Genomic DNA, 25563 nt, shown 5'->3' on the forward strand with positions numbered 1-25563 from the left:
CACCATGGCTTAATTATATTTATGAGAACAAAGATTGATAAAGTTCATCTGTGTTTCAGGGAGCTTGCCATCTATTGTATGATACAGACATAACCATGTGTTATAATCCAGGGGTAACCACAATACTGAGGGTGTAGGAGAGGAGGACCACTGAGACACTGGCTACAGACATTGGTGTAAAATTTTAGAAGTTTTCATTTCATACTCTGTATTATTCTTGGTAGAAGTTCTAGACAGATATAACCCAATTTCTGCAGGGAGGGACAGAGGCAGTTTAATTGGCACTCTGGTCCCAGGTATTTAAAGTTGTACCTTTGAATGAAAAGTGGCTTTGCCTGTTATGTGAAAATACAGAGGCTCTTTGCCAAGGCACAATGGTGTATTGTGAATCTATTACAAAGGTGTTACCAATTTTGACCAGTTTGTAAGATTAAAGTTTGTTCTAGCTGAGTTTCCTACATTATAGTGCTAGATCTCAGACAGAACTTTGGAATTGAATACAGAGTAGGGACCAGAAGGTGGAAAGTAAGAGGTAAGAAGCATAGTATATGGTACTGTCAAGCCAGCCCCAACAAAGATGGTATGTTTACCCAACAAGGAGCTACTGTATAGCACAGGGAACTCTGCTCAATGTTATGTGGCAGCCTGGATGGGAGGGGAGTCTGGGAGAAAATGGGTACATGTATATGTATGGCTGAGTCACTTTGCTGTGCACCTGAAACTATCACAACAATGTTAATTGGCTATACTCCAATATAAAATAAAAAGTTAAAAAAAAAAGATGTTGTGTTTACTGAACATGTGCAACCTAGGCCTACAAATATCAAAGAGAACCTGGACAGGGCAGAACACGGCTTTATTCCCACAGTCAGATAGTGTTGAGGGTAGGCCAAGGGAATGGGGGAACAGAGGATGTGCTTTTGTAGATGCTGTGAGATATCCTCACACTGAATAGTGATGGTGGTTAAAGATTGCTGACTTTTTAAGTGTTAAGTCTTTTAATCTCTTTGAGTGTGCCGCTAAAAATTATAGCATTCAAAACAGTGCCAATACACACACACACACACACACACACACACACAGAGCATGCAGAGAGCCACTGGAGTAGCACATCTGAAATTAAAATGGAAGATATCTCCCTGTTTCTTTTTCTTATCAGGTAGCATACCAAGGCTTTAACATCTCTCACCTCAAATGAATATAATCTGTTTCCTTTATACTCGAGCCCTGAAACATGAGAGCTCATTAAAATCTGAGAAATTTTATTAACTATCTCTGATAGCTCCCCCCCCATTCTTTTCTTTATATTCATTTCACAAGCAGGATTATGAAGTTGCTTGATAGGTTTTTAATATCGTCATGAAAAGTCTTCCCTTGGGCATGTTTGTGCAGTAGATAACATAATCTTAAGAACCTTATTCAAATGAATGTATTCAAATGAAGTGGGCAGACACCACTGAACCAACTCAGCATCAATACATTTCAAAGGTCTCATAGACACTGTTATCTCATTTGTAATAGAACAAAGAACCACTAGACGGAGCTAGGGTTTAAGAAATCACAACTCTGAGTTGGTGACAGCTGTGCCAGGTAGAATGTTATCTTGTGGAAGAAGTGTATCATTACTGATTTCAAAGCCCATGCAAGCCTTCCTAACTCTGCAAACAGCCGTCATTTGTTTATTTTGTGTCTCCACAAGATGAGACACAGGGTGATGCCTGTAATGGCCCAATTTATTTAGTCACTCTAATGATGACGTCTGATCTTGGTGTAGTACTTCACAATTTAGAGTGTTGTCCCCTACATAATTACATTTGATCTTCACAGCAACTCTGAGAGATTGCTGGGCAAGAATTAGTTCCTCTGTTTTGGAGATGAATAAACTGAGATGGTATCTGCAATACATTAGGATGCGTCAGGATGGTTAACCCAGACAACTGAGGTTGCACAGTTTTTTTCCTCTTACATTCTTGTGTAGACTGTTGGTTGCCTCAGCCTGGAACTAACTAGAACACTATCAACTCATTCTTTTTGTGGGGCATGTCTTTAGTCTCTGATCACACACCCTCTGGGGATACATAGTGAAAAGACAGATAAAGCCTATGTGCAGGTAGAAATCTCCCAAAACTGGTGAACAAACTTGTCTGAGCTCCTGCCCAGAAACCTGGGGTTGATGTGATTCTTATAACAGGAGGCAGATGTGAAGACCAGCACATCATCCTCAGCAGGGTGGCCCATCCATCAAGCCAAGGCTGTGCTTTTTAATTGATGTCAAATGTCCGGGGAAGCTGCCCCCCCCAATGCCCGCCCCCCCCCCAGCATATGCCCTCAGAGAGAAGCCCCCCGTTTATATGTTTGTCAGACACACTGTTCCTGTGTCCTAACGTCACACACTGATCATAACAGGTTGTGCTTCAGCTAAAAAAAACCCAAAAAACAAAAAACTTTCTGTATATATACATGTATTTTCTTGGTCTTTTAGTAAAATATTCTCTGGATAAGAGTGGAAATCAAGTCAGCCAGCAAGCAAACTTGTCAAACGTCTGGAGCCTGCATTTTTGCCTTTGGTTATCTTTAAAAACAAACCAAGACAGCTATTCTGGAGCTCAGCCAGTCACTCTGCAAGTCTGACCGCTTACAATGCTTCATTAATTAGTGGTCAAACACTGGCTTCAGAATCCAGGTGGGGCAACTTTCACAACTGAGGCTAAGAAATCCTAGGGGCCAGCAGGAAGATGTTCTAGGAGCCTCAGAGGTCCCAAGGGCTCCGGCCTGAAACGGAGCAAAGGAGGAGAGGCACAGCATCATGCTCCCCTTCGACTCCGTGCGACCTCGTCGGGAATTAACCCACTAAGACAGCTGTTCCTCTATCCTCCTCTCCATCCAGCCCAAGACGCGTCCTGAACACGTTTCCCGGCTGTGCCCAGAGGGTGGCGCTGCCCGCCCAGCCTTGGCCCACCGCCGCGTTCGGCTTCCCAGCCGCTGCGGGAGCGCCCCGCTAGGTCTCCCGCAGGCTGGCGGGGGGGCACGCGCCCGGTAGGGGGCGCCGCGGGCCCGGGCGCGGCGGCTCCCTCCGCCCACCCGGAGGCGGCTGCGGCGAGGCGAGCCCCGCGCGAGTGCAGTGCGAGGCGGGCCGCGGGGAGGGAGGCGCGAAGAGGGCGCGAGGGCGGCAGCCGGTGGGAGCCGCCGCCCCTGCCCGGCCGGGTCCCCGTGGGGCGCATGGGGCGCTTCGAGCCGGGATCGCTCGCGGGCCCCGCGCCCAGCTTGCTGCTGTCCTGAGAAGCCGCGCCGGGACGCCCCCAGACCCCGAGCTGCCGGGAGGATGACCATGGCCGGTGGCAGGAAGGGACTGGTGGCCCCGCAAAACACGTTTCTGGAGAATATTGTCCGGCGGTCCAATGGTAAGAGATGCATCCGGATTTGTTACCCCTGCTTTTTATCTGTGCCTTGATTGCAGACGCCTCCCGCCGCTCGGCGCCAGCAGATGCAGCAGAACCCCGGGGCTCTGCTGGGAGCCGCGGCGCGGGCGCTGGGGGCTGCCTCCCGGAGGCTAGGAGAGGTGGGCAGGGCGGGGCGGGGTCTGATGGGCCCCCATCCCAAGAGGAGAGCTCTCCTGGGGTCGCTTTTTGGGCCTTTCTCGCGCCTTCTCGGTCTCATCTTCAGGGAGTGTGACAGTTGATGAGCAAAGTACTGGGAAAAGTGATGGGAAGCTGGTCTCAGCAGGAACGGCAGCGCGTTCCCCCATCGGTACTGCCCGCCCCTCCACTTAGGCTCTCTGGGTTCTCTGGCCGTTCCCCACGGCGCCGCCTCTACCGGGAGAGAGCCCCAGTAGAGACCCGCAACTCCGAGTCCCGGCCCCCGAGGGATGGGAGGATGCGGCTGCTTCCACCTTCCATCCAGGCAGCTGAAAAGTACGAATGTAGGGACCTAGGGACGGGCTGCAGGCTGCCCGATTCCACCTCCTCAGCCACCCAACCCTTCGAGGTTAAGTGAAGTCTCCTGAGGGGCAGAGTTTCCTGGACTCAGGTGGAAAGTGGAGGGGCACAAGTGCAGAGCTGGCCAAGAGGTCACAGGTACAAACCTGTCGTCGTTCCTCTCTTCCAAAGCACAGCAGTGTTTTATGTCTATAATTCTTGCTCCCCTATACATTCCCAAACTCACCAAACCTGTAAATGTATCTATTACTCAATAAAACAGAGCTCCCGGATCCTCTCTTTCCCAGAGGCATTAAGACGGCGTGAAGCGGTGGGAGGCGAGAGTCCTAGGAGCAGGGATGGAATGGAAACATTTCAAAAGCCTTTAGTACCCACAGCAAAGCTTCCCGGCTAAAGCACTTACAGAGCAAACAGGAACCCAGCAGTTGGAAGGTGCAGTGCACACCCGTTCATCAACGGGCTAAAATGAAAGAGGACAAGCCTAGAGACGCTCTTTACAGGCTCCTGGACCACTCTCGTTCCAGAGACAGATGACATTGTATTAGGAGGAGGTGAGGCGCCAACTCAGGAAGCGGACTTTAAAAATGTGTAAATATCACCATTACGGAGCCTTAAGGAGCTTGTGTTAAAACTATGCGCTTCTATTGGGATTTAGTGAGGGATTCAGGGGAAGGGCATGAAAGTGACTTATGCTACTAGGAAATACTCTTTAATTTAAAAAGTGATTTAAGTTTATCTTATAATAAAAAACTTATCACTAGGATAGCAAATCGTCGTGTATTATTCAAGTACTTAAAAAAAAAAGATCATTTATTGTGTGACTCTTGAAGAATTTTGGGTCAATCACCTTTCCTTTCAAGGACTTCCTCACTCAAACTAAGGTGGCTTTTAGAACAAGGTCACAGCCATTACCTGGGGAGGGAAGGGGATGATAACTACTACATGAACAGCCACAATGAACCCTTCAGCCATGAAAAAGCTGGAGGTGTTTGTGGCTTTTTAAGTAAAATCACCATCTAAGAGTTAATTTGCTGTGATTGCTTTGTTGTTGGCCTGTTGAGGGGGATGAAGAGAGTCTTGCTATTTGGGGATCCCATTGCCAGTGACATAAACTTTCTCAGAAATATCAATGACAATTCCATTTATTGGTGAAGAGGCAGTGTTCTTTAAGTTAGAGGTGAAACTGCATCTAACATTTACCTTATTCTGTTTTTGAGTGGAGAGAGCAGCAAGAGAATCTTAAACGTAGCAATCACAGGGTTCCTTAGGCTTGTTGGAGGAATTTAAGAATCCTGGAGCTGATACCACAATAAAATAATGAAAACCATGAATTCTGGAGCTGACACAATTACAAAAAATCCTGGCGCTGAGAAGGCAGAATACCTTCTAGGACCACCCCCCCTCCCCCCACGGTAAGCAGGTGTAGAATGTCAATAGAATAAGTGCCTGGTAGCATTGTTAGCACTGGCCTTTTAATTTCAGCACCAGTTCCAACAGCTTGACTCTGATTAACCAACCAACCAAACAACATCAACAGCAAAACCAAAACATCTTGGGAGGGGAGGTGGATGAACATTTAAAATGATCTATTATTTCAGAAAGATTGTGATCTTGAAATGTGGGATTTAAGTTTTTAGTGACCCCCCTTTCATTGGATTTCCTGAACCCAAAGAGAAAAAACAATTTGGACTCTTGGAAATATCACAGTATCTAGAAGCATCATGTTATTTTACTGTGATGGAAAAATATCTATTTAAAAATATTGATTGTCTCCTAAAATCCACCAGCCCCTTTTTTGGGGGGGTCATTAAAGTATTTAAATAGCATTTTACCTTAAAATAGCAATACTTTATTTATTATCTTTATTGGAGTATAATTGCTTTACAGTGGTGTGTTAGTTTCTGCTTTATAACAAAGTGAATCAGCTATACATATACATATATCCCCATATCTCCTCCCTCTTGTGTCACCCTCCCACCCTCACTATCCCACCCCTCTAGGTGGTCACAAAGCACCGAGCTGATCTCCCTGTGCTATGCGGCTGCTTCCCACTAGCTACCTATTTTACGTTTGGTAGTGTATATATGTCCATGCCACTCTCTCACTTCGCCCCAGTTTACCCTTCCCCCTTCTCATGTCCTCAAACCCATTCTCTACGTCTGCGTCTTTATTCCTGTCCCGCCCCTAGGTTCTTCAGACCATTTTTTTTTTTTTTAGATTCCATATATATGTGTTAGCATACGGTATTTGTTTTTCTCTTTCTGACTTACTTCACTCTGTATGACAGACTCTAGGTCCATCCACCTCACTACAAATAACTCAATTTCATTTCTTTTTATGGCTGAGTAATATTCCATTGTATATATGTGCCACATCTTCTTTAGCCATTCATCTGTTGATGGACGTTTAGGTTGCTTCCATGTCCTGGCTATTGTAAATAGAGCAAAATAGCAATACTTTCTGATCATTTTATTAGGTATTTTCTCCTAGTGGCCCTATGCAGTATTATTGTTCCTCTTTTACAGATCAAAAAACTGAGTCCTAGGAATATTAAGTGACTTACTGAAAGTGGCAGGCAGACAGTGCCTGAGGCAGTTCTTTAGAGGGGATCATTCATCCTTCTTGTAGCATCATTGTTTCTCCAGCCACTATGACTTAGCCTGTGGAACTGTTTTTATCATCCTTAAAAAAATCTCTCATTATATGCTAATGGATAATAGAACTGGCTTTGTTCTGGGGCATTTGAATATCTGGTGTCTGGGAAGTCATCAAACTGTCGGCTGAGACAGATCTTAGGTACTCTGTCGTCTGCCTTTCCTTCCCTATCATTGTATAAATGAAGAAATGAAAGCAAGTACACTTTTTCAGATACTTAAGGGCAAAACTGATGAGACCCTAAGCCCCTTGACCCCAGCGTCATGTTCCTTATGGTACACCATGAAACGACCTTCCTTGTATTACCATTATTTTCTCTAGAGGAGCACAGTTTCCCAGTGGAGATTAAATAAAATGTTATAACAACAGGAACAGCATCCATTTTGGCTAACAGCCATGCCACCGCATCCAAACAGAATAATAGGGCAAAGGAGAAGCTAATTCTCTTTCAAGGAAGGGCAGTATTTTCACCTTTGTCAATGGTTTAGTTGGAGCCATAGGGAGGATAACGGCACTTATCTGTGTGCCCATTGTAAAGTATTAAGTTACTTTTCATGGAATATCCCTTTGATCCTCATAAGCCAGCAAAGGAGATGCAGTGTCTCCATTTTGGATTTCAGGAACTAAGAATCCTCAGGTTAAGTAATTTACCTACAGCTGGCTAGTAAGAGGCAGAGTTAGAAAAAGGCAGGTAGAGGCAGCTCAGGGAGTAGTCAGCAGTTGTTATTGGTTTGTTCATTCAACAAAGATTTATTGAGCATATTTATTGGACACGGGGGATATAGTGGAAAACAAGAAATCCTCCTTACCCTTAGTAAGTTACATTCTATTGAATCTTGGTCCAAGGATCCTGCCCCTATTCCACAATGTTTCCTGGCTGCAACTCTTATTTAAACCTGACATTGTATTTAAAAAAAAGTTTAAAAGATTACTGGTCTTGGTGGGACTAAAATCTAGTTTAACTTTCTTTGATATATTCTGAAACCATTTGAAGGTGAGATTTGATAATTATCTGTTTTTTTTGTTTTTTTTTTTTTTTGCTTAGTTGTAAGTAATCAGCAGGAATAATTAGCACCCTAGATGGGGTTTGATTTTGCTTATGATCATTTCAGATCCTTCTATTGACTTCATGGCCACATAGGCAAAGCCAGCCTGTTTCTCTTTATATTCATGGCTGGAAAGTGTTATTCCAGAATATTTTTTGATAGTTGCTTAAATCTGTAGGCACTCACTGTCAGAATGCTCACTGAAGCAAATAGATCTGTCTTAGGAAGGCTGGCAGGCCTCAGTGCCAGGAAACTACAAAAATATTACCCTAAATGGTCCCATTCTAGGCAGAACATATGTTTTAGTGTTCGGAAACCTATATCAAACAATTGTAGGTGCCAGTTAAGAACCCATGCATGTTAGCAGGAGTGAAGCGCAACACATTTTGGCACAGATTTATGTACATGTATAATTTACAGATTGCTAAATCAGCTGTGTTTTTGTAACAGTTAAGTTGGTTCAGGTTGTTGATGTAAGTAGTTAGCAAACAGGGTGAGAGCCATGGGTAATGTTGTGTCTCAGAGAGGGGCTGAGCCGTGGGACTATTTATAAAACAGAACATTTGTTAAAATCCATTGTTACTCTGAATGGGCAGTGGGTGATAATCTGGATTACTACCAGTTCAACAGAACTTGTTTTTTTCTTGTAATATGTTCTAAGATAACCTTCAACCCTGGCTCAGCTGTCTTTCTCTGAAAGAGTCACAAGTTTAATCTATTGACTGACATTGGCTGGGGGATTGAGAGGATGAAGCCTTGTGATTTAACGTAAGGCAGCAAGGTTTCTAGACTCCATGATTTTTATAAAATCCATATATTTTAATAATCTATCATAAAAGAATAGATGCATTTGAGGCACATTGTGGTAAATGGAATCTTTGGCTTCGTTCTTTCCAACACCATCTCTTCATTTATGATTGGGCTTCCTTTGGCAGTGGTTTCTTCAGCATTACCTTCAATTCGTCCCTTCCTCTTTATTTTTTGTTAGATAGTTAATGGCTTGCAAATGAACATTTAAAACATACTTTAGTTATTTATTCAAAGAAGCCCTTTTTGTAAAGTGAGTATCTGCTTTATACATTCAGGGTATTTGGACCGTGGTTGTAGTTGTTGTTTTTTCTCTTTAAGTGGTTACACCTGTAACTGGTGAGAACGAGAAATAGAATCACAGAATCTCAGGTCTGAAGGGACACACTTTGCAATTCCTTCTCCAGTGTTTGAATCTTCTGCAGAGCGTCCCTCCCAGTGGTTATCCAGCCCATGCTTGGAGAGCTTCAGTGATGGGACATTCACTTTTCTTTCTTAAGCAACTGTAATTGTGAACCGGTTTCTTCCCCTCCCTTCCCTCCTTCCCTTCCTCCTTCTTTCTTTTTATCGTCATTGTCTGGTCTCACCAAAATCTGCCCTCTTACAGAAACCGCTCATTCCAAGTCTGCCCTGTGGAACAAAACCTAGCCCACTCCTCTTTCCACCTGAAAACCATCTTTTCGGTAGTTTGATAACAGTTATCTTGTCTCCATTCCTCTCCCTTGTTTTTTCAAAACATTTTTTATTGTTTAATACCATAATAAAAACACATAAAATAATTTTGTGCAGCTTAACACATTTGTATAAAGTAAATACTGTGCTGTCGCCACGTTAAGTGACATCTTGCCAGCTCTCCAGAATCCCCGGGACCCTTCCTGTTCCCAACTCCGTTACTCCCCAAAGGGAGACATCTCCTGAGTTTATGGTGATCATAATTTCCTCATGATTTTTCCCCATAATTTCACCACCTTGTGTTGCATTCCTGGACACTACAGTTTATTGTTGTCTGCTTTTGAGCTTCATATGTGTGGGGCCACACAGCATGGATCCTTTGTCAGTTGGAGATTCATCCCTGTCGTTGCATGTCATCTGCTCATTTTCACTGTGTAGTACTTTATGGTATGACCATACCACACATTGTATTTATCCATTCTGCTGTTGATGGTCACGTGTTGCTTTGTAAACTGGCCCCCTTACAGGGATGGCAAGGAGAGACGGAAGAAAGAGGCAGACCACTCCAGATTGGTAGGTGGCAGGTTTAATAAGCAAGGGAACCTACTTACCAGGCATGTCGTGTGCACTGCAAGACGAGTAGATCTCTGCACCCACCTGCCAAAACTTAAAGTTTAAATAGAGGCCTTAACTGGATTAAGTGACGTATTCAGTCTAGATGGTCTCAACAACACCTTCCTCTCTCCTTGGAACCGCTCCTACTGTGGGAATGGTGGGCAGAGTGTACATTCCATGGACAGGGGAGGGGGTGAGGAGTCTCTGATTGCCCGGGTCCGGTTCAAGGGTCAACTAGCGGTCATGTCCTCTCGCTGACCTCCTCCAACAACGAGTGAGTTGTTACCAGATTTTTGCTATTACTGATGCTACAAATATTCTTGCACGTGTCTTTTGGGCATATATTGGGTGTGTACTCCCACTAGCAGTGTACGAGAGTTTTCATCACTCCACAACATACCCTTGCCAACACTTGCTATTTTCTCCTTAATAATGGCATTGCCCAAACAATCTAGTAACCAGTAAAACAGGATCACTTAGGGTGATGTTAGTAGTGAGCACATGATCAAAATGAAATGGAAACAGAACTTGCCCTTGTCCTTTGGGAGGCTTCACTATCTACTGTGTGTTTAAATGTTCTTACAGTGTGAATTCCCTCACCGTAATGGTAAATGGTATGAAAGACTCGCACAGTTAGAACTGTGTGCAAAGGACACATGCAAGTGTGTGTGTGTGTGTGTGTGTGTGTGCGTGTTTGGGAGACTCATTTTCTTAAATTGAGAAACCTTGCGGACATATTATGTAAGAATTGTGAGCTGGAAGTGAGAAGGGACTAGGAGGTGAATGACATGTTTATTTTAGTGAAAGAAATAGAACAAGATGACTGAAGGAGGGGTGCCGATTTCATGGAGGAATCAAAAAATCAAAGACAAATTAAAATGAAAAGCCAAGACTAGCTTACGGTTCGGTTTCATAGACATGGCAGACCCCCTTTGTGCCACATACTGTGCTAGAGACTGGGACTCGCAAAAGTGAGTGAGATGTTTGTGAAGCTGGGGCTCATTGAGGAGTGCATGATGAAGACCAACGTGCATTGCAAACTTGCCAAGAATTTAAGAGATGCTATGCCAATTCAATACTCACCACACCTTTTTTTCCGTTGTAAACATCTCACCCCAAATTATTCTGAGATTTTGTATCTATTTATTTTTTTGTGAGATTGGATGTGGGATAACCAGATCCCTTACGTTAACTTAAAGGGGGAGATTGCAGGATGTGTGAAGCTTTGTTTTGATGTGGTGGAAGTTTTCTTAACAACCCCTCAATCCTCTGGGATGTCCCATTGCCCTGTCTTCTTTGGCACGAGGTTTTGGGTTGCTTACCCATTGCTGTGCATTTCCAGCCTATCTTAGATGCTGGAATTTGTTTGATGCTCCAGCTGTTCTCTGTGCAAGTGCAGTCTTGCTGAACAGATTGCAGTTTGGCCAACTTCCGCGTCTCCCTCAGTTCTCCTGGTCTCGGCTTCTAACAGTCATGTGTGGCTGTTAAGGACAAAACTACTTAGCTCTTCTGATTGGATATTAGAGAATTATGCCAATTATCAGAATCGGTTTGCTTACTCATCCTAAGATTGTTCATTCTGTCAATTAAAGTGACAACTCTTCTGATTAGTCCTATGTTGCATAAAACTGATGTTCTGAAATTAATGGAGTCAATCCTGTAATTATTAATGTTAACAATTAACCGAGAGTGCCTCAAGCCTCTCATTTCTCATAACTTCTTAAAGGGTCTATGATGACATCAGGTGCTTCTATGAAGAAGAGGGATGGCCTCTTGTTACTTCCTTCTTCCCTTAAAGCAATGATGTAGGCACCCGCCACCAGCATTCTGAGAGTGCTGGAGTCAGCATTTGAAAGATGATACTATTTTGGCAAATTTTACCAATATTTATCTCCTGCTTAACTTAGGTTTATATTAAAAGTGAATTTGGAAAGCGTATTTTAGAGTAGAGCTTTATAACTATGGCAAAGAAAATGGAGTTGAGTGATAAAACTATATTTCATCTACATGGGTTTCTAAGTTTACATTTTCTTTACTTTTGTTTCCTCTCAGCATTATTGGGACCGAATTGATTAGAGTTCCATGCTGCAATCTTTAAGGTTGTTCTTTGAGTGTCTACAAGGGCCAGTGCACTGCTTATCTTCTCCGTGCCTCCCTCAGGCCACTCTCTTCTCTTCTGTAACCTGTTCTGCATCCTGGGAGGCTGACCTACACGGCTTATGTCAATAGGCTCCCTTGCTTCCTGGCTGGCTTCACACCACCATGAGATGGGGAAGGAGGGGTGGGAGTTTGTAGTGTTTATTCTCCTCGTTTCCCCTCTGCAAGGTCATCGTTGTAGCCTATATGTTTTACCTTGATTAAAGGTTACATCTGCAGCTTGCTCTCTTTGGGTTTGGGTAAACCTCAAAATTTGTAACTGTTACTAACCCTGGGGGTCCTGCTGTCCCTGAAGTTTTCCTCCATGGTGTGCTGGGGCAGGTGCAGCCGGCTGATAACCAGATCTCAAGATCTGGTTATGCCCATCTTTTCCCTATTCCTGGTTCAGGGACTTCATCTTGATAGCTTGAACGCTGCCATGTGGGAGTATTTACACCTCAGAAAGTGGCAAATGGTATAAATCAGGGCTTTTTCTCCCCCAGAGAGTTATACTAGTTGTAAGCACCAATTATAATTATTGGTTAAAACCATGACCTTGCACAGATTAAACAGCCTTTCTCACGTGTGCGCCTGGTAGTGAGCCAAAGGTTTTACATGCGTCATCTCCTCTAATCTCACTATGACTCTATGCTGTGGGCACTCTCACTATTCCCACTGCAGAAACTCAGGTTTAATAAAGAGATTAAGTAAATTGCCTTTGGTTAATTTCTAGTGGTAGAATCTCTGGGAACTTGTTAGGAATGCAAATTCTTGGGCTGTACCTTATATCTAGTGAATCAGAAACTTGGAGGATGGGGCCCAGTTACCTGGGTTTTACTCAGTCCTCCAGGCAATTCTGGTAGATGTCTCAGTTGCAGGACCACTGCTTCCGAGCCAACCCCATGCATCTCTTTACTTGAGAGGTAACTACGTGGCTGCCGGGGTGTATGGATGGAGGAGGGCGTGTATTCGAGGGTGAGTGGACTTTTTCTCTATAGACTTTCAATCGGTTTCCCAGTTTTTGCTCAGATCCCATTCCTGCCTCAGGTAGTAGCTACTAGCATTTCAAGGTCCTGAGTCTCATTAGCCCCCTCCTCGTCCAGATCCCTTTGGAATTTTAAAATCGTGGCTTCTTCTGCTGCACATCACTACTTTTCATCTTCCAGAAACTGAGCTCATGCCTGCTGGTGACTCTTCTCTTGTTGTCGTGTGTATAGCTCTTGAATTTTTCAGCTGTTATTCAAGAATGAGGGAGTAAATGCATGTGCTCAATCTGCCATTTTGAAACAATAATTGGTAGTGTTAAAAGATGAAGGAGGGGGCTTCCCTGGTGGCGCAGTGGTTGAGAGTCTGCCTGCCAATGCAGGGCACACGGGTTCGAGCCCTGGTCTGGGAGGATCCCACATTGCCGCGGAGCAACTGGGCCCATGACCCACAACTACTGAGCCTGCGCGTCTGGAGCCTGTGCTCCGCAACAAGAGAGGCCGCGATAGTGAGAGGCCCGCGCACCGCGATGAAGAGTGGCCCCCACTTGCCGCAACTAGAGAAAGCCCTCGCACAGAAACGAAGACCCAACACAGCCATAAATAAATAAATAAATAAATTAATTAAAAAAAAAAAAAAGACGAAGGAGGTCCTAAATTCTAGTCATTCTCATTCTGTCAGGTAAAACTCCCCTTGATACTTTTCCCACCTGGCTAGACCATCCAGGGATTTTGCTCCTGCCCAACTTCATTCACTGCACCACCTTTCTCTGTTATTCTTGTCAAATGATAAAACTAAAGCAACTTAGTAACGACTTCGATGTCCTTTATTTAAGGGAGAACAATCCATGGACTGGGGGAGTGCAGGGCCTTACCAGCCGTGGACCACCCTTCCCGAGGGATCTGGGGCAGGAGCGGGTTTTATAGAGCATTAGGAGAGGCATCTCAGACCCAGGGCACATTCGCCTGGGCGGTTGGGGATTTCCTTAGAAGGCTAGCTGGTCCTGTTTTCTAGGGTAAGGTGAGCCAGCTCAAGCTGCGTTGGAGGACTGTGACCGGTGTTAGGTTTCCTTGACAGTGAGTTGTTTCCCATAAGTGCAGGCTGACTTAGGTTGAGATCTGTGGTGTGGGCCACTGGGGTGGCCTCTGTTTCGTAGGTCCTGATACAGGAATTAACTTTGTCATTCTCTCCCCCAGCTTCACAGTCTCTGCCTCTCACTTGTCTCTAGCAGTGCCCTCTCTTGGAATGTTCTGGTTTTCGTCTCTCTCTGTATCTCCCTCTCCGTCTCCTGTACCGTCTCCGAGGGTCTTGAGCTCTCTCCTCACTCACTCTCTGGGTCTTGCTGTGGGTCTCTTGCTCTGCAGTGCCCTCTTCAGCTCTGCCTCATGCTCTGTTGCCCCCCTCCCTGCCTCCTGGCTCCATGCCCCTCCATCCCCTCTTCTCTCCTTTCCTCATCTCTGTGTCTTCCTGTTCGTCTCTGCCTATTGCTGCTTGCCCTGCCGCTGATTGCCTCTGTTGATGCCATCTGTCTTTATCAGTCTCTGTCTGTCATCTCTCCCCATCTGTCTCTGTTGCTGTCCCTCTTTGTCTGTAGTCTCTGCCTCCATCTCTCCATCTCTCCATCTCTGCCCCTCTCTTGTCTGTCCAGTTTTCCTCTCACGTTGCCTCAGTCTCTGCTCTTTTGTGTATCTGTCCGAGGTTCCCATTTCTCTTCCAAGATGGCCTTTCTCCACCTACTCACCAGCATTGCGCCTGGTCAGCTCTGCCGACCTCTCAGCTTCAGGGTTTAGTTTTTGTTCTGGAGAGAGAATCTGATTGGCCCAGCCCTGACTGTGGGTTGTTTGGCCAGTTGTCCACTCCTGGTCTACTCTGCTGTGTGTGGGTCCTGGATGGGGGAGCAAGAGGTGGAGCTATGTGATATACAGATAAAGCTAGGCAGGGAAGTTGGGTAGAGCTTTCCAGTGGACAGAAGTGTCCCCTGCACTCCTGTAATGCCTGGGACAAAGTAGATACTCAAATATTTGTTGCATTAAACTAAGCCGCTCTGAGATTCCTTCCATCTACCCTGATGCTATACCCTGTCCTCACTGAGCCATTTGCCATGAAAGTGTTAAAATAACACAGGAGGTAAATGTAAAACTAATTAAAAAAAATCTTTTTCTAGTACCATTCAATATATATATATATTTTCTTAAATTAATTAATTAATTTATTTTTTTGGCTGTGTTGGGTCTTCGTTTCTGTGCGAGGGCTTTCTCTAGTTGTGGCAAGCAGGGCCACTCTTCATCAAGGTGCGCGGGCCTCTCACTGTCGCGGCCTCTCTTGTTGCGGAGCACTGGCTCCAGACGCGCAGGCTCAGTAGCTGTGGCTCACGGGCCTAGTTGCTCCGTGGCATGTGGGATCTTCCCAGACCAGGGCTCGAACCCGTGTCCTCTGCACTGGCAGGCAGATTCTCAACCACTGCGCCACCAGGGAAGCCCCATTCAATATTTTTATATTGCTTCCTTTAAGCCACTTTTTTTTTAGTTCTGGAAATGAAATTTTTGTGTTATTCAGTGATGGTCTAGGAGTTTTGTCTAAAGTGCGTATAATATGTACAGATGTGTGTTAAGAAATTATTATGACTATAAAAATGAGAATAAAACACCTGGTTGACTAATCTCTTGCACAACTTTTTAGCACTTGATCATACAAATAAATGTTTCTTAGCAGTAATTCAATATATCATTGACCTCTTACTTATTAAGTAAAATATCACTGAGTAATGAAAAAGTCTGTGTTTCTAACACTATTTCATGTATATTCTCATTCCCTTCCATTCTGCTTGTGAAACGAATTCATCTGTTTTTATTGTTTTAAAATCCTTTAATTTGATGCTGAATGAAGACGGAAGTCAGGCTTTTGAAACCACGTACTTAGGGGTAACTACCCAGTCAATGAAGTGTTTGAATTTGCTTTTGAAATTGAAATGTCTCTCCCCATTGCAATTTACTGACTTGATCAAAATGTATTTCCGTAGGATATTAAAATCAGAGACAAAGCAAACAACTATTAAATCTCTTGGGAGTTCAGTTTGTCTAGCGCAAAGATTGGGCCCTTGACAATTTGGAAGAGTCATTTTCATGGAATTTTATTGTTGAAAAGACACAGTAGAGCCACAAAATGACTTTTGCTGATATTACGATTTTAGATATGCCATACTGACTTTGCTTCTTCTCATCCCATCCTCTCCATTCTCCCAAATATTACCAAATCTTTTGATCTGTCTTTTATGTTTTAAAATTTTATTGATTCATTCATTTAGCAACCACATTCCATGCGTGTGTGACTGAGGCCCTTGGCAGTGAAATAATAGTGCTTCTTAATTAGAGGCAGGGCCAGGACTTCTAACCCGCAATCCCATTCTCTTTTCACTGCATGCGTTTTACATGAAAGAATGAAAGCATTAATTGGAAAGCACCTTGGTGTCACTGGGGTCCATTGTCATCCTCTGCCCTCTCATACTTATGTTGTTTAGAAGGAGTGAGCCTGTAAGTGAAGGGTGAGGTGATCTAAGCCACTAATTACCACGGGCCAAAGTCCCCGCCATAATGTCACTTCAGGTGCGATGGAAAGACCCATCCCCATCTGCCCCCCTCCCCACCCACCATATATCAACACCTTCAGCATTAGGGATTCTGGGCATCAGGTTAAGCATTATTCTGTTCCTAGTGTCCTGTCTTAAAAGTCAAACCTTCTGAGAGAGATGATACTTTAAATCACTAACAGCTAACTCTGAATTTGTTTATAAGACAATGTTTTTCCACGATGGGAGAAATAAGTTGATCTAAGTGACAGAAAGCTCAGAAAAGAGAGAAAAGTACAGAAAGAGGAGATGAAATATCCCAAATTTAATCTGCTTCACAATCTTGCTTAAGCCAGATCTTCACTATATTGTAAACATTGTTGACATATAACATACAAGTGGCAAAATCCTCTAGTAACTGTAGATAAAAGATAACTAGTGCCCAAAGAGAATCTAAAGACCAGTTGTCATTTCTAATTGAGTCCAAAATTTTTTTGGCTACTAATATTTCAGAAACAATCCAGGGGAGATTGCAATTCGTGTGAGTTAATAATAAAGATAATGATGATGATGATGTCAATGACAATGGTAACATCAGGTATGCCTGGTACTGTTCTAAGTGCATTCATTCATTCATTCATTCATTCCACAAACACTCATTCAGTACTACTTCCTATGTGTAAGGCACTGTTCTAGATGTTGGGCATTCAGTGGTGAAAGGAAAAAAAAAGGCACTCTCCCTCATGAAGCTTGCATTCTACTGGGGAGGCAGATAATAAGCAAACAAGTAGATGTATAACATGTCAGATGGTGTAAAGTGCTTGGAGAAAGTAAGGGAAAAGGAAACAGGTGTTGTCAAGTGGAGTTTTTTTTTTTTTTTTTAATTAGTTGATTCATTGAATAGCTATAGGAAAGGGACTAACAATTGGCAAATACGCTAAGAGTCCTACATTTGGTTAGGTGTTTTTTGGTTTTATAAAAATTAATTTCTGGTATGGATTTTATTTAGGTTCAGGTAAATAAAATTATTGTTTCCTAGTCTTTGTCTAGTGCTTATATACATACCTCTTGTCCTCATCATTTATCTCAATCAGTCTTCTATTGTTCTAAAAGAAAAAAATATATATTTTTACTCAAACCTGCTTTTTGTAAGAGTGCTGATATCCTTAGTAAATCTATAACATTGAAAGTGTCATGAAGACGTGTTCTCTTCTAAGAAAAATATCCCGAGTTATGAGAAGCATATTGTGAAATATTTACTGTAGCCCTCTAAATAATCGGTGTTGGCAGGGAACAATAAAGTTGTGTGAATGGCTCGCTGAATGTAGCTTTTATCTGTGTAATTGCCCAAACTGAGTCACTTTTCTAAGTCATTGCTTTAGTTAGTTTCTCCTTTGTTATTTGTGGTAATTATGATGAAAAGCAATTTTCTAATAATTTCTTTTTAGAATATCTCTGTGTTATGCTTTATGGGCAAATGGTAGGTTTGGGATGATTTTGACACATCTGACTACAGCAGTGTGGTTTGGCTCATACCCCATCCTGCAAAGAAACTTTACATGCTTGGGGGAGGGGAATCTTTCAAATGTTTAGAGAATGTTTGTTTTATTCTACCAACTGGAGGAAAACTGGTGTGTGGGCTGAGAACGGTTGAATTTAGGAAGCCTTACATTTAATTGCGTGCAGTCTGACAGCTAAAGACCCTCAGGGAGTAAAAAGGCATCAGAGGGAGACTGTAGAATCTGGTTAATTTGCATCAAAGGCCTGGAGCCACCGGGAACTTTCAGATAAGAGCCAATGAATAAATTATGCCTCCTTCCTCAAGCAAGGGCAGCCAGGTTGAACCCCCATGTTTTACTGAACAATGTGGAAGAGACGTGATCAATTCAGAAAATACGAATTTGGAGGCAGGCTTAGTGCTTCAGATGGGCCACTGGCTGATTGGAAGTTACACATTCTACCTGAAAAACCTGTATATGTGTGTACACACACACACACACAAGATATGTATGTATATGTCAAGAGCATATATCTTACCTGAATTTTATTGATTCCAAAGACACATTTAGGCATTTTTTTGTATATATAAGTGGACACACCAATATGTGATTTATTGCTACTGTAGAATCCCTTGACAATACAGTACATTTTTACATTAATACTGTACATCACATCCTGTCTCCAAATCCAAACAATTCCACTGAGCAAAAGCCAGATACAACACGGTTCACCTGAAATGTGAGTATCACGTCCCACTGAGTCGAATTTAGAAGGTGTTTCTGCTATTTTTAAAGTGACTCAGGCCCTACAGAGTCCAGCGTTTGGAGAAGTGATATTTCAAGGTGAGGGCTGGTTGATTACTCCACATGGGTGTGAAGCTTGCCAGGTTGCAGAGGTGTCTTCTTACTCGTTCTTTGTTATGAACCCAGTTACTTAGAGCATCAGATTTTATTACTGCCAGAAGCATGGAGATCTTCTAGTTTGCCCGCATCGAGACTCACAGAGCTGAAGTGACTAAGCCACACAGCTCACCAGGGACAACACTGCCACTAGAACCCAACTTGTCATTGTCCCCATTGTTACTCTTTCACATGGTGCTCTGGCAACCTAGGGAATAGCTGGGGAATGGTGGATTAATAAGGTGGCTCTTACCCCTCATTCTTCCACTGACTTTCTTTGTTGACTCGGTTCCTTGGTGCTTCTCCATGTCACCTCAGGGCCTTTTTTTCACTAGGTGGCCTCTGCTTGTAGAGTCTCCATATGGCCTCTCCACTAGCTGGACTTCTCACATGGCAGCTCAGGGCTCCCAAGAGTACAGAAGCAGAAGCTGCTGGACCTTAATGCTTATGGGATTGGAGTGACATCCATTCTGCTGCAGTCTGTTGATTGGAGCATATCACAGACCCACCTAGATTTAAGGGGACAAAAGAAAAGCATGAATGCAGGGAGGCACAGTTTATCGGGGGCTACCAGTATAATCTCAACTGTTTATAGTGATGCTTTATTTTTTAAAAAAATTAATTTTATTTATTTATTTTTGGCTGCGTTGGGTCTTCCTTGCTGAACGCGGGCTCTCTCTAGTTGCGGCGAGCAGGGGCTACTCTTCGTTGCAGTGCGTGGGCTTCTCATTGCGGTGGCTTCTCTTGTTGCAGAGCATGGGCTCTAGGTGCGGGCTTCAGTAGTTGTGGCACACGGGCTCAGTAGTTGTGGCACACGGGCTCAGTAGTTGTGGCTTGCGGGGTCTAGAGAGCAGGCTCAGTAGTTGTGGCGCACGGGTTTAGTTGCTCTGCAGCATGTGGGATCTTCCCAGACCAGGGCTCGAACCTGTATCCCCTGCATTGGCAGGCGGCTTCTTAACCACTGTGCCACCAGGGAAGTCCTATAGTGATGCTTTGACTGTACCAGCTACCATTGAGTCAAGGGCCTGAGACATGTAAGGGGCTGGTCTTTCTAAAAAACGTTTTTTAAAAAAAGAAGAGAGAAAGTGAAAAGGTCTGACAAAGCACCAGTAGTGTTCTAGAAGGGATTGTATTGTCTCTTTTTCTGTAGGTATTTTGTGAAGACTCTCACCAATGTGATTCAGTAATGCCAGGAGGCAGGAGAGCAGATGCTCTCTCAGTACCCTTTGGGGTATTAGAGGTTTGCTCCTTGTTCATGTGTTAGAGCCCATTTTATCCTCATTGGAGACTGGCTGAAGGAGCCAGATGAAGGTCAAAATACAGCATCAGCTTTTTTACTGTTAAACTAGATTAGAGAACATAGCAGTGCTATCTGTCTCCTTCCTCAAGCCTAGGCGTTGGCTTCTAGGCTGTGAGTTACTGACCTACTCCTAGGCCAAGAATCTGACAGCAGAGGGCTGGCAGGGCCTGTCACAAGGAGGTTCTGAGTGTCTTAAGGAGACAAGTAGCTCAAGCCCTCCCTCTCTTCTCCCACCACACTGGGGCTCAGGCTAGTTTGAGAGGCCAAGACACACAGAGTGGACACCTCTTGCTCTTGATATGCCTGCTGATAGCTTGATGACTCTACTTAGGGAGGTATAAGTGAGGGGGAGGGAGAAAGGGGTCGAAAGTATTCATTACAACATTTCTTTCTAGTGAAACGCCCAGGTGTGGAAGGATAAGTGTTGCCTTCATAAAAGCCCTTTACTAAAGTAGAGCTTTATAGAGTTACTGTATTCTGCCTAACCTAGAGTCCCAGAGTACTACCAAGGACTCTGAAGGAGTCTCAGAATTTGTGAGCTCTGGTTCTGCTGATTCTGTTAAAGATTATTGCAGAACGTCATACAGTTAAGAACATTGGCTTTGGTGATTGTGATGGTTAATTTTATGCATCAGCTTAACTGGGCCACGGGATGACCAGATATTTGGTTAAACGTTATTGTGGGTGTTTCTGTGAGGGTGTTTTTAGATGAGTTTAGCATTTAAATGAGTAGACTGAGGAAAGCAGATTGCTCTCCCTAATGTGGGTGGGCCTCATCCAATCAGTTGAAGGCCCGAATAGAACAAAAGTCTGACCCACTCCCGAATAAGAAGGAATTCCTCCTGCCGTACTGCTTTTGAGCTGGGACATTGTTTTTTTTTTTTCTTGCCTTTGGGTTTGAACTGAAACATTGGCTCTTCCTTGGTCTTGAGCCTGCCAGCTTTCAGACTGGAACTTATACCATCAGTTCTCTGGGTTCTCAGGCCTTTGGACTCGAACTGGAACTATACCACTGGCTCTCTAGGGTCTCCAGCTTGAGACTTTGGGACTTGTCAGCCTCCACATGAACCAATTCCTTATAATAAATCTCTGTCTGGCTTTCTGTCTCTGTCTCTCTCTCTATATATGTCTATATATATCTCCTATTGGTTCTGTTTCTCTGAGTAGCCTTGACTGATACAGTGTTAGATGTGAGACAGTACATGCTCTATTAGATGTATGACGTAGGAAAAGTTCCTTTGATTTTCTAAGCCCTCTTACAAGATCTATAAAAATGTGTTAGTACTAGTGCCTGCCCACCTGACAGATGAGTATTAATACACGTGGTCTTGATGGTGATGATGCTGTCTTCATAGATGAAGAATGTTAGATATCCTAACATTTCTCAGTTTAAAATCTCCAAATCTCAGAGATCCAGATCTGGCCAATTCTTTTTGTTTGTTTTTGAGGTTTTTTTTTTTTTTTTTTTTTTGGCCACAGCCTGTGGCTTGTGGGATTTTAGTTCCCTGACCAGGGATTGAACCTGGGCCCTCAGCAGTGAGAGCGTGGAGTCCTAACCACTGGACCGCCAGGGAATTCCCCAGATCTGGCCAATTCTGATGCAGTCTTAGGAGATTACATTTTTTTTTTGATATTTTGTCCATGCAGTGGGTTACTTTCCCAGTTGTTTTGCTTGGCTTCAAAATAAGTTTTCATTTACTGAGTTTGGAAATAGTAAATAATCTGAGTCATTTATGGTTGGATGTGGAATGCACATCTCTCCATTTGGCTAGAAGATCTGTGTCACTTCACTAGAGCCCTCTTAGTTGGCATTCTTAACCAGCAAGAATATAGCCAGCTGCCTAGAGGAATTAAGGAGCCTTGGCTCAACAAAGTTGCTGTCATGAAGTCCTTGCTCCAGAATTTATGCACTTTTTTCAGGAGATTCCCACTTTCTGAGCCTGTCTATTCTTATGACAGATACACTTCTGGAGGAATGATGGCAAATTGACTCAGACCCACCTAGGTCCACTTCTTTATTTTATTTAACAGATCTTATCTCTCCCTCACAAGCTCCCACCCCACTGACCAGCAAGGGGAAATTAGTTAGTGGGGGGAATCTGAACCTCCCAGTTAGTATCTAAAGCTCTTCCAGTTTAGGTAGGCTTTTGGGGCAACTCGGTTTGTGTTCAGATGCCAATTCTACCCACCCCATATGCTTCTCTCCACATGGTATGTGTGGTGGAGGCAGGCACTTGCATCACCTCGGGGACCTCAGATCCCCAGATGCAAGGCCTTATTTTCCCCCACTATTTCTTTGGGTCTCTGGCAATGGCCCCTGGTCTGCTGGTCGCTGGGTGACCAGTTGATCTGTGGGGCTCAAGTCTGCAGTTGGTGAACTTATGTTCTGTTCTTTGGATCGAACAGAACTTGGTGCTCTGCCCCAACTCAGCATATATTCTCTTTCTCTCTCTCTGTGTGTGTGTGTGTGTGTGTGTGTGTGTGTGTGTGTGTGTATGTGTGTATGTAACTTGATCTAATCGAGGCTCTCGCTGGCCCTGATAGTTTCCTGAACCCTCAAGTTGATCTTAGGCTTGGGCAGTTTGACATGCAGCATTTGTCTACATGGTCACCCCACTCCACTGTGATAACCATCTGCTTAGGCAACTACAGCAGCAGTGGGACAGTTGGAACCTTCTGGATCCTTTCCAGACCCCATGGGAGCTGAGGGAGGCTCAGGAGTGCTGACAGGACCAGCACCTTTGAGTCACCAGTGTGGTGGTCTCTCCCACCCCTGAGTCTCAAATGGAGATCCAGACACAACATCTCCCCTCTCCTCCTCCTCTCCTGTCCTTCCTCCTCTTCTATCATTGTGTGGAAGGAAGACTGCTCTAGAAATATGTTGGCACACTAAATTTTAAGAAGTAAGAGGTGATAGTTTATGAGAGAGAAGAGACGAATCATTGGAAAGATAGACAGGAGAACCCAAGCATTTAGAGGAGGAACAATTCATTCCACCCACGTCAATATTTCCTGGGAGCATCATTGTATATTACAAGGAAGAATCATAATATATGATGACAATAATGGTAATGGTAACTCATCAATTAAAGGTCTCATTATACTTAGCATTTTTTAGGAAAGCACATAAATCTAATGTGTTGTAAAGATTTTCATAGAAATGGTCTGATCTTAGTACTTAGTGGAATAAGAAGGAGACTATGTAATATAATGATTAAAAGTATGGATTTTGAAGTCAGATAGACCAGGTTCAAATCCCAACTGTGCCCTGCTGTAACTATGTCCTTAGACAGTTTTTTCATGAGTAAAATGATGAAGTCCATGACACTTCATTCAATAAAGTAATACCACCTCACAAAGATTGTTGTAAAGGTTAAAAAAAACCCACTTTGGTATATGATAAAGTACAGAGCCTGGCACAGAGTAAATTTCAGTGAATGGTACCCATTCTCATCAATACCTGGAATATCACCTATGTAGAATCCCTTAGTTCTTGATAATATGTGATGTTATGGTATTTGTATGGGTAGCCCCCAATTTACAAATCCAGAGATTGTGCTCTGGAACGTAATTTATAGGTTACTTATTTATATCTTATAAATTGAAGAGAATCCAGAATATGCCCTTTTCCAGCCAACCAGAGCAGGGTACACATGCGTGTGCTAGGGATGGGGTGGGGAATGGGGAAGAATTTCTAAATGCTTGGGTTCTCTGGTATTAGAAGGAAATGGGTTTGTGACTGGAACTAGAATTCTTTCCTTCATTCACTCCAAGTCCTTGGATAAAGAGGGAATTCTTTTGTTTTCTCCTAAGGCATATTGTTTATTTGTTTGTTTGTTCAATTGAAGAATAGTTAATTCACAATATTGTGTTAGTTTCGGGTGTACAGCAAAGTGATTCAGTTATACATACATATATAAATATAATTTTTCATATTCTTTTCCATTATAGTTTATTACAGGATAATTGGAATATAGTTCTCTGTGCTATACAGTAGGACCTTGTTTATGTACTTTATATATAGTAGTTTGTATCTGCTAATCCCAAACTCCTAATTTATCCCTCCCTCCCATCTTTTCCCTTTGGTTCCCATAAGTTCGTTTCCTATGTCTATGAGTCTGTTTCTGTTTTGTAAATAAGTTCATTTGTATCATATTTGAGATTCTACATATAAGTGATATCATATGATATTTGTCTTTTTCTGTCTGACTTACTTCACTTAGTATGATAATCTCTAGGTCCATCCATGTTGCTGCAATGGCATTATTTCATTCTTTTTTTTATAACTGAGTAGTATTCCTGTGTGTGTGTGTGTGTGTGTGTGTGTGTGTGTATCCACCACATCTTCTTTATCCATTCATCTGTCAGTGGACACTTAGGTTGCTTCCGTGTCTTGGCTATTGTAAATAGTGCTGCTGTGAACATTGAGGTGCATGTATATATCCAGAGAAAACTAATTCAAAAGAGGGAATTCTTAGCCCTCTATCACATAGTGAGAAAGGAGTCTTGCTATTTGGAAGCTATAATTTCTTGCTTGGGTTAGCAATGAAAGGAAACTCTTTTGGAATTTTATTCTATGATGAGAAATCCTCTAAGTGGATGATCAATAGGCTGATGATTCTATTTCTACTGCACTTCCTGTTCTTTGTTTCCTTTCTAAAGTCAAAGAAGATGCTAGTGGACTTGGTTTTTCCCAGATAAGGCTGTAATATGCACCCAGGAACAGTGGCAATGCTTGAGGAACAATCAATACCTTTAAAAGATGACCAGAATACTTTTATGAGAAATTACAGTGATATCTGGAGCTTGAAATATATCCTGTTCTAATATTTTTAGTAACTGAAAAATTTAATCAATAAGTTAATCTTTTCTGATCAAATTCATTAAAAATTAAGAATATACTTATTTTTATCAAAGTAGTATATGTTCATGGTTAAAAATATCAAACTGAAAAGCTCATAAAGAAAAACAGTCATCCTATGCCTTGTCCTTTCACCCATCCTGCTCACCAGAGGCCACATTTTCTAATTTTAGCTGTTTCTTCTTATAGTTTCTGCCAGATCTCTAAATAACATGCATTACTATTTCCAGATTTATCAATTTTAAGTATTATCCGTTGACTTCTGTTAATTTATTTGAGCTTTTAGCTTACTTTATCTACTTCCTACCCCTCCTCCTAATATAGTTACATTACTCCCTTATTGGTTATCTTTGCAGCTTTAAGTGAAATATTTATACCTTTCTTTTTACTGTATCAGCTCTAAATACCATCTCATGATTGTTTTCTCTTCTCTCTCTAAGCTTATCATTTGTATTTTTGCAGTGTTAGAATTGATGTGGTTATTCAGATACTTATAGTTAAATATTCCATGCTTTGACATTTTTTTTTGACATCTTTATTAGAGTATAATTGCTTTACAATGTTGTGTTAGTTTCTGCTGTATAACAA

General features: G+C 42.9%; 1 protein-coding gene across 2 annotated transcripts in view; it reads left to right on the plus strand.

The window, feature by feature from the left end:
* The first annotated feature begins 3322 nt into the window (after positions 1–3322).
* KCNH1 (potassium voltage-gated channel subfamily H member 1) overlaps positions 3323–25563 on the plus strand; it is a 416616-nt gene continuing 394375 nt past the window's right edge. For both annotated transcript variants that reach the window (XM_068538430.1, XM_068538431.1), the window contains exon 1: positions 3323–3401. In XM_068538430.1, coding sequence (XP_068394531.1) covers positions 3323–3401 — 79 coding nt within the window. The remainder of the gene's footprint in view (positions 3402–25563) is intronic.

The sequence above is a fragment of the Eschrichtius robustus genome, chromosome 3 (genome assembly GCF_028021215.1).
Source record: "Eschrichtius robustus isolate mEscRob2 chromosome 3, mEscRob2.pri, whole genome shotgun sequence".
NCBI classification, from domain to species: domain Eukaryota; kingdom Metazoa; phylum Chordata; class Mammalia; order Artiodactyla; family Eschrichtiidae; genus Eschrichtius; species Eschrichtius robustus.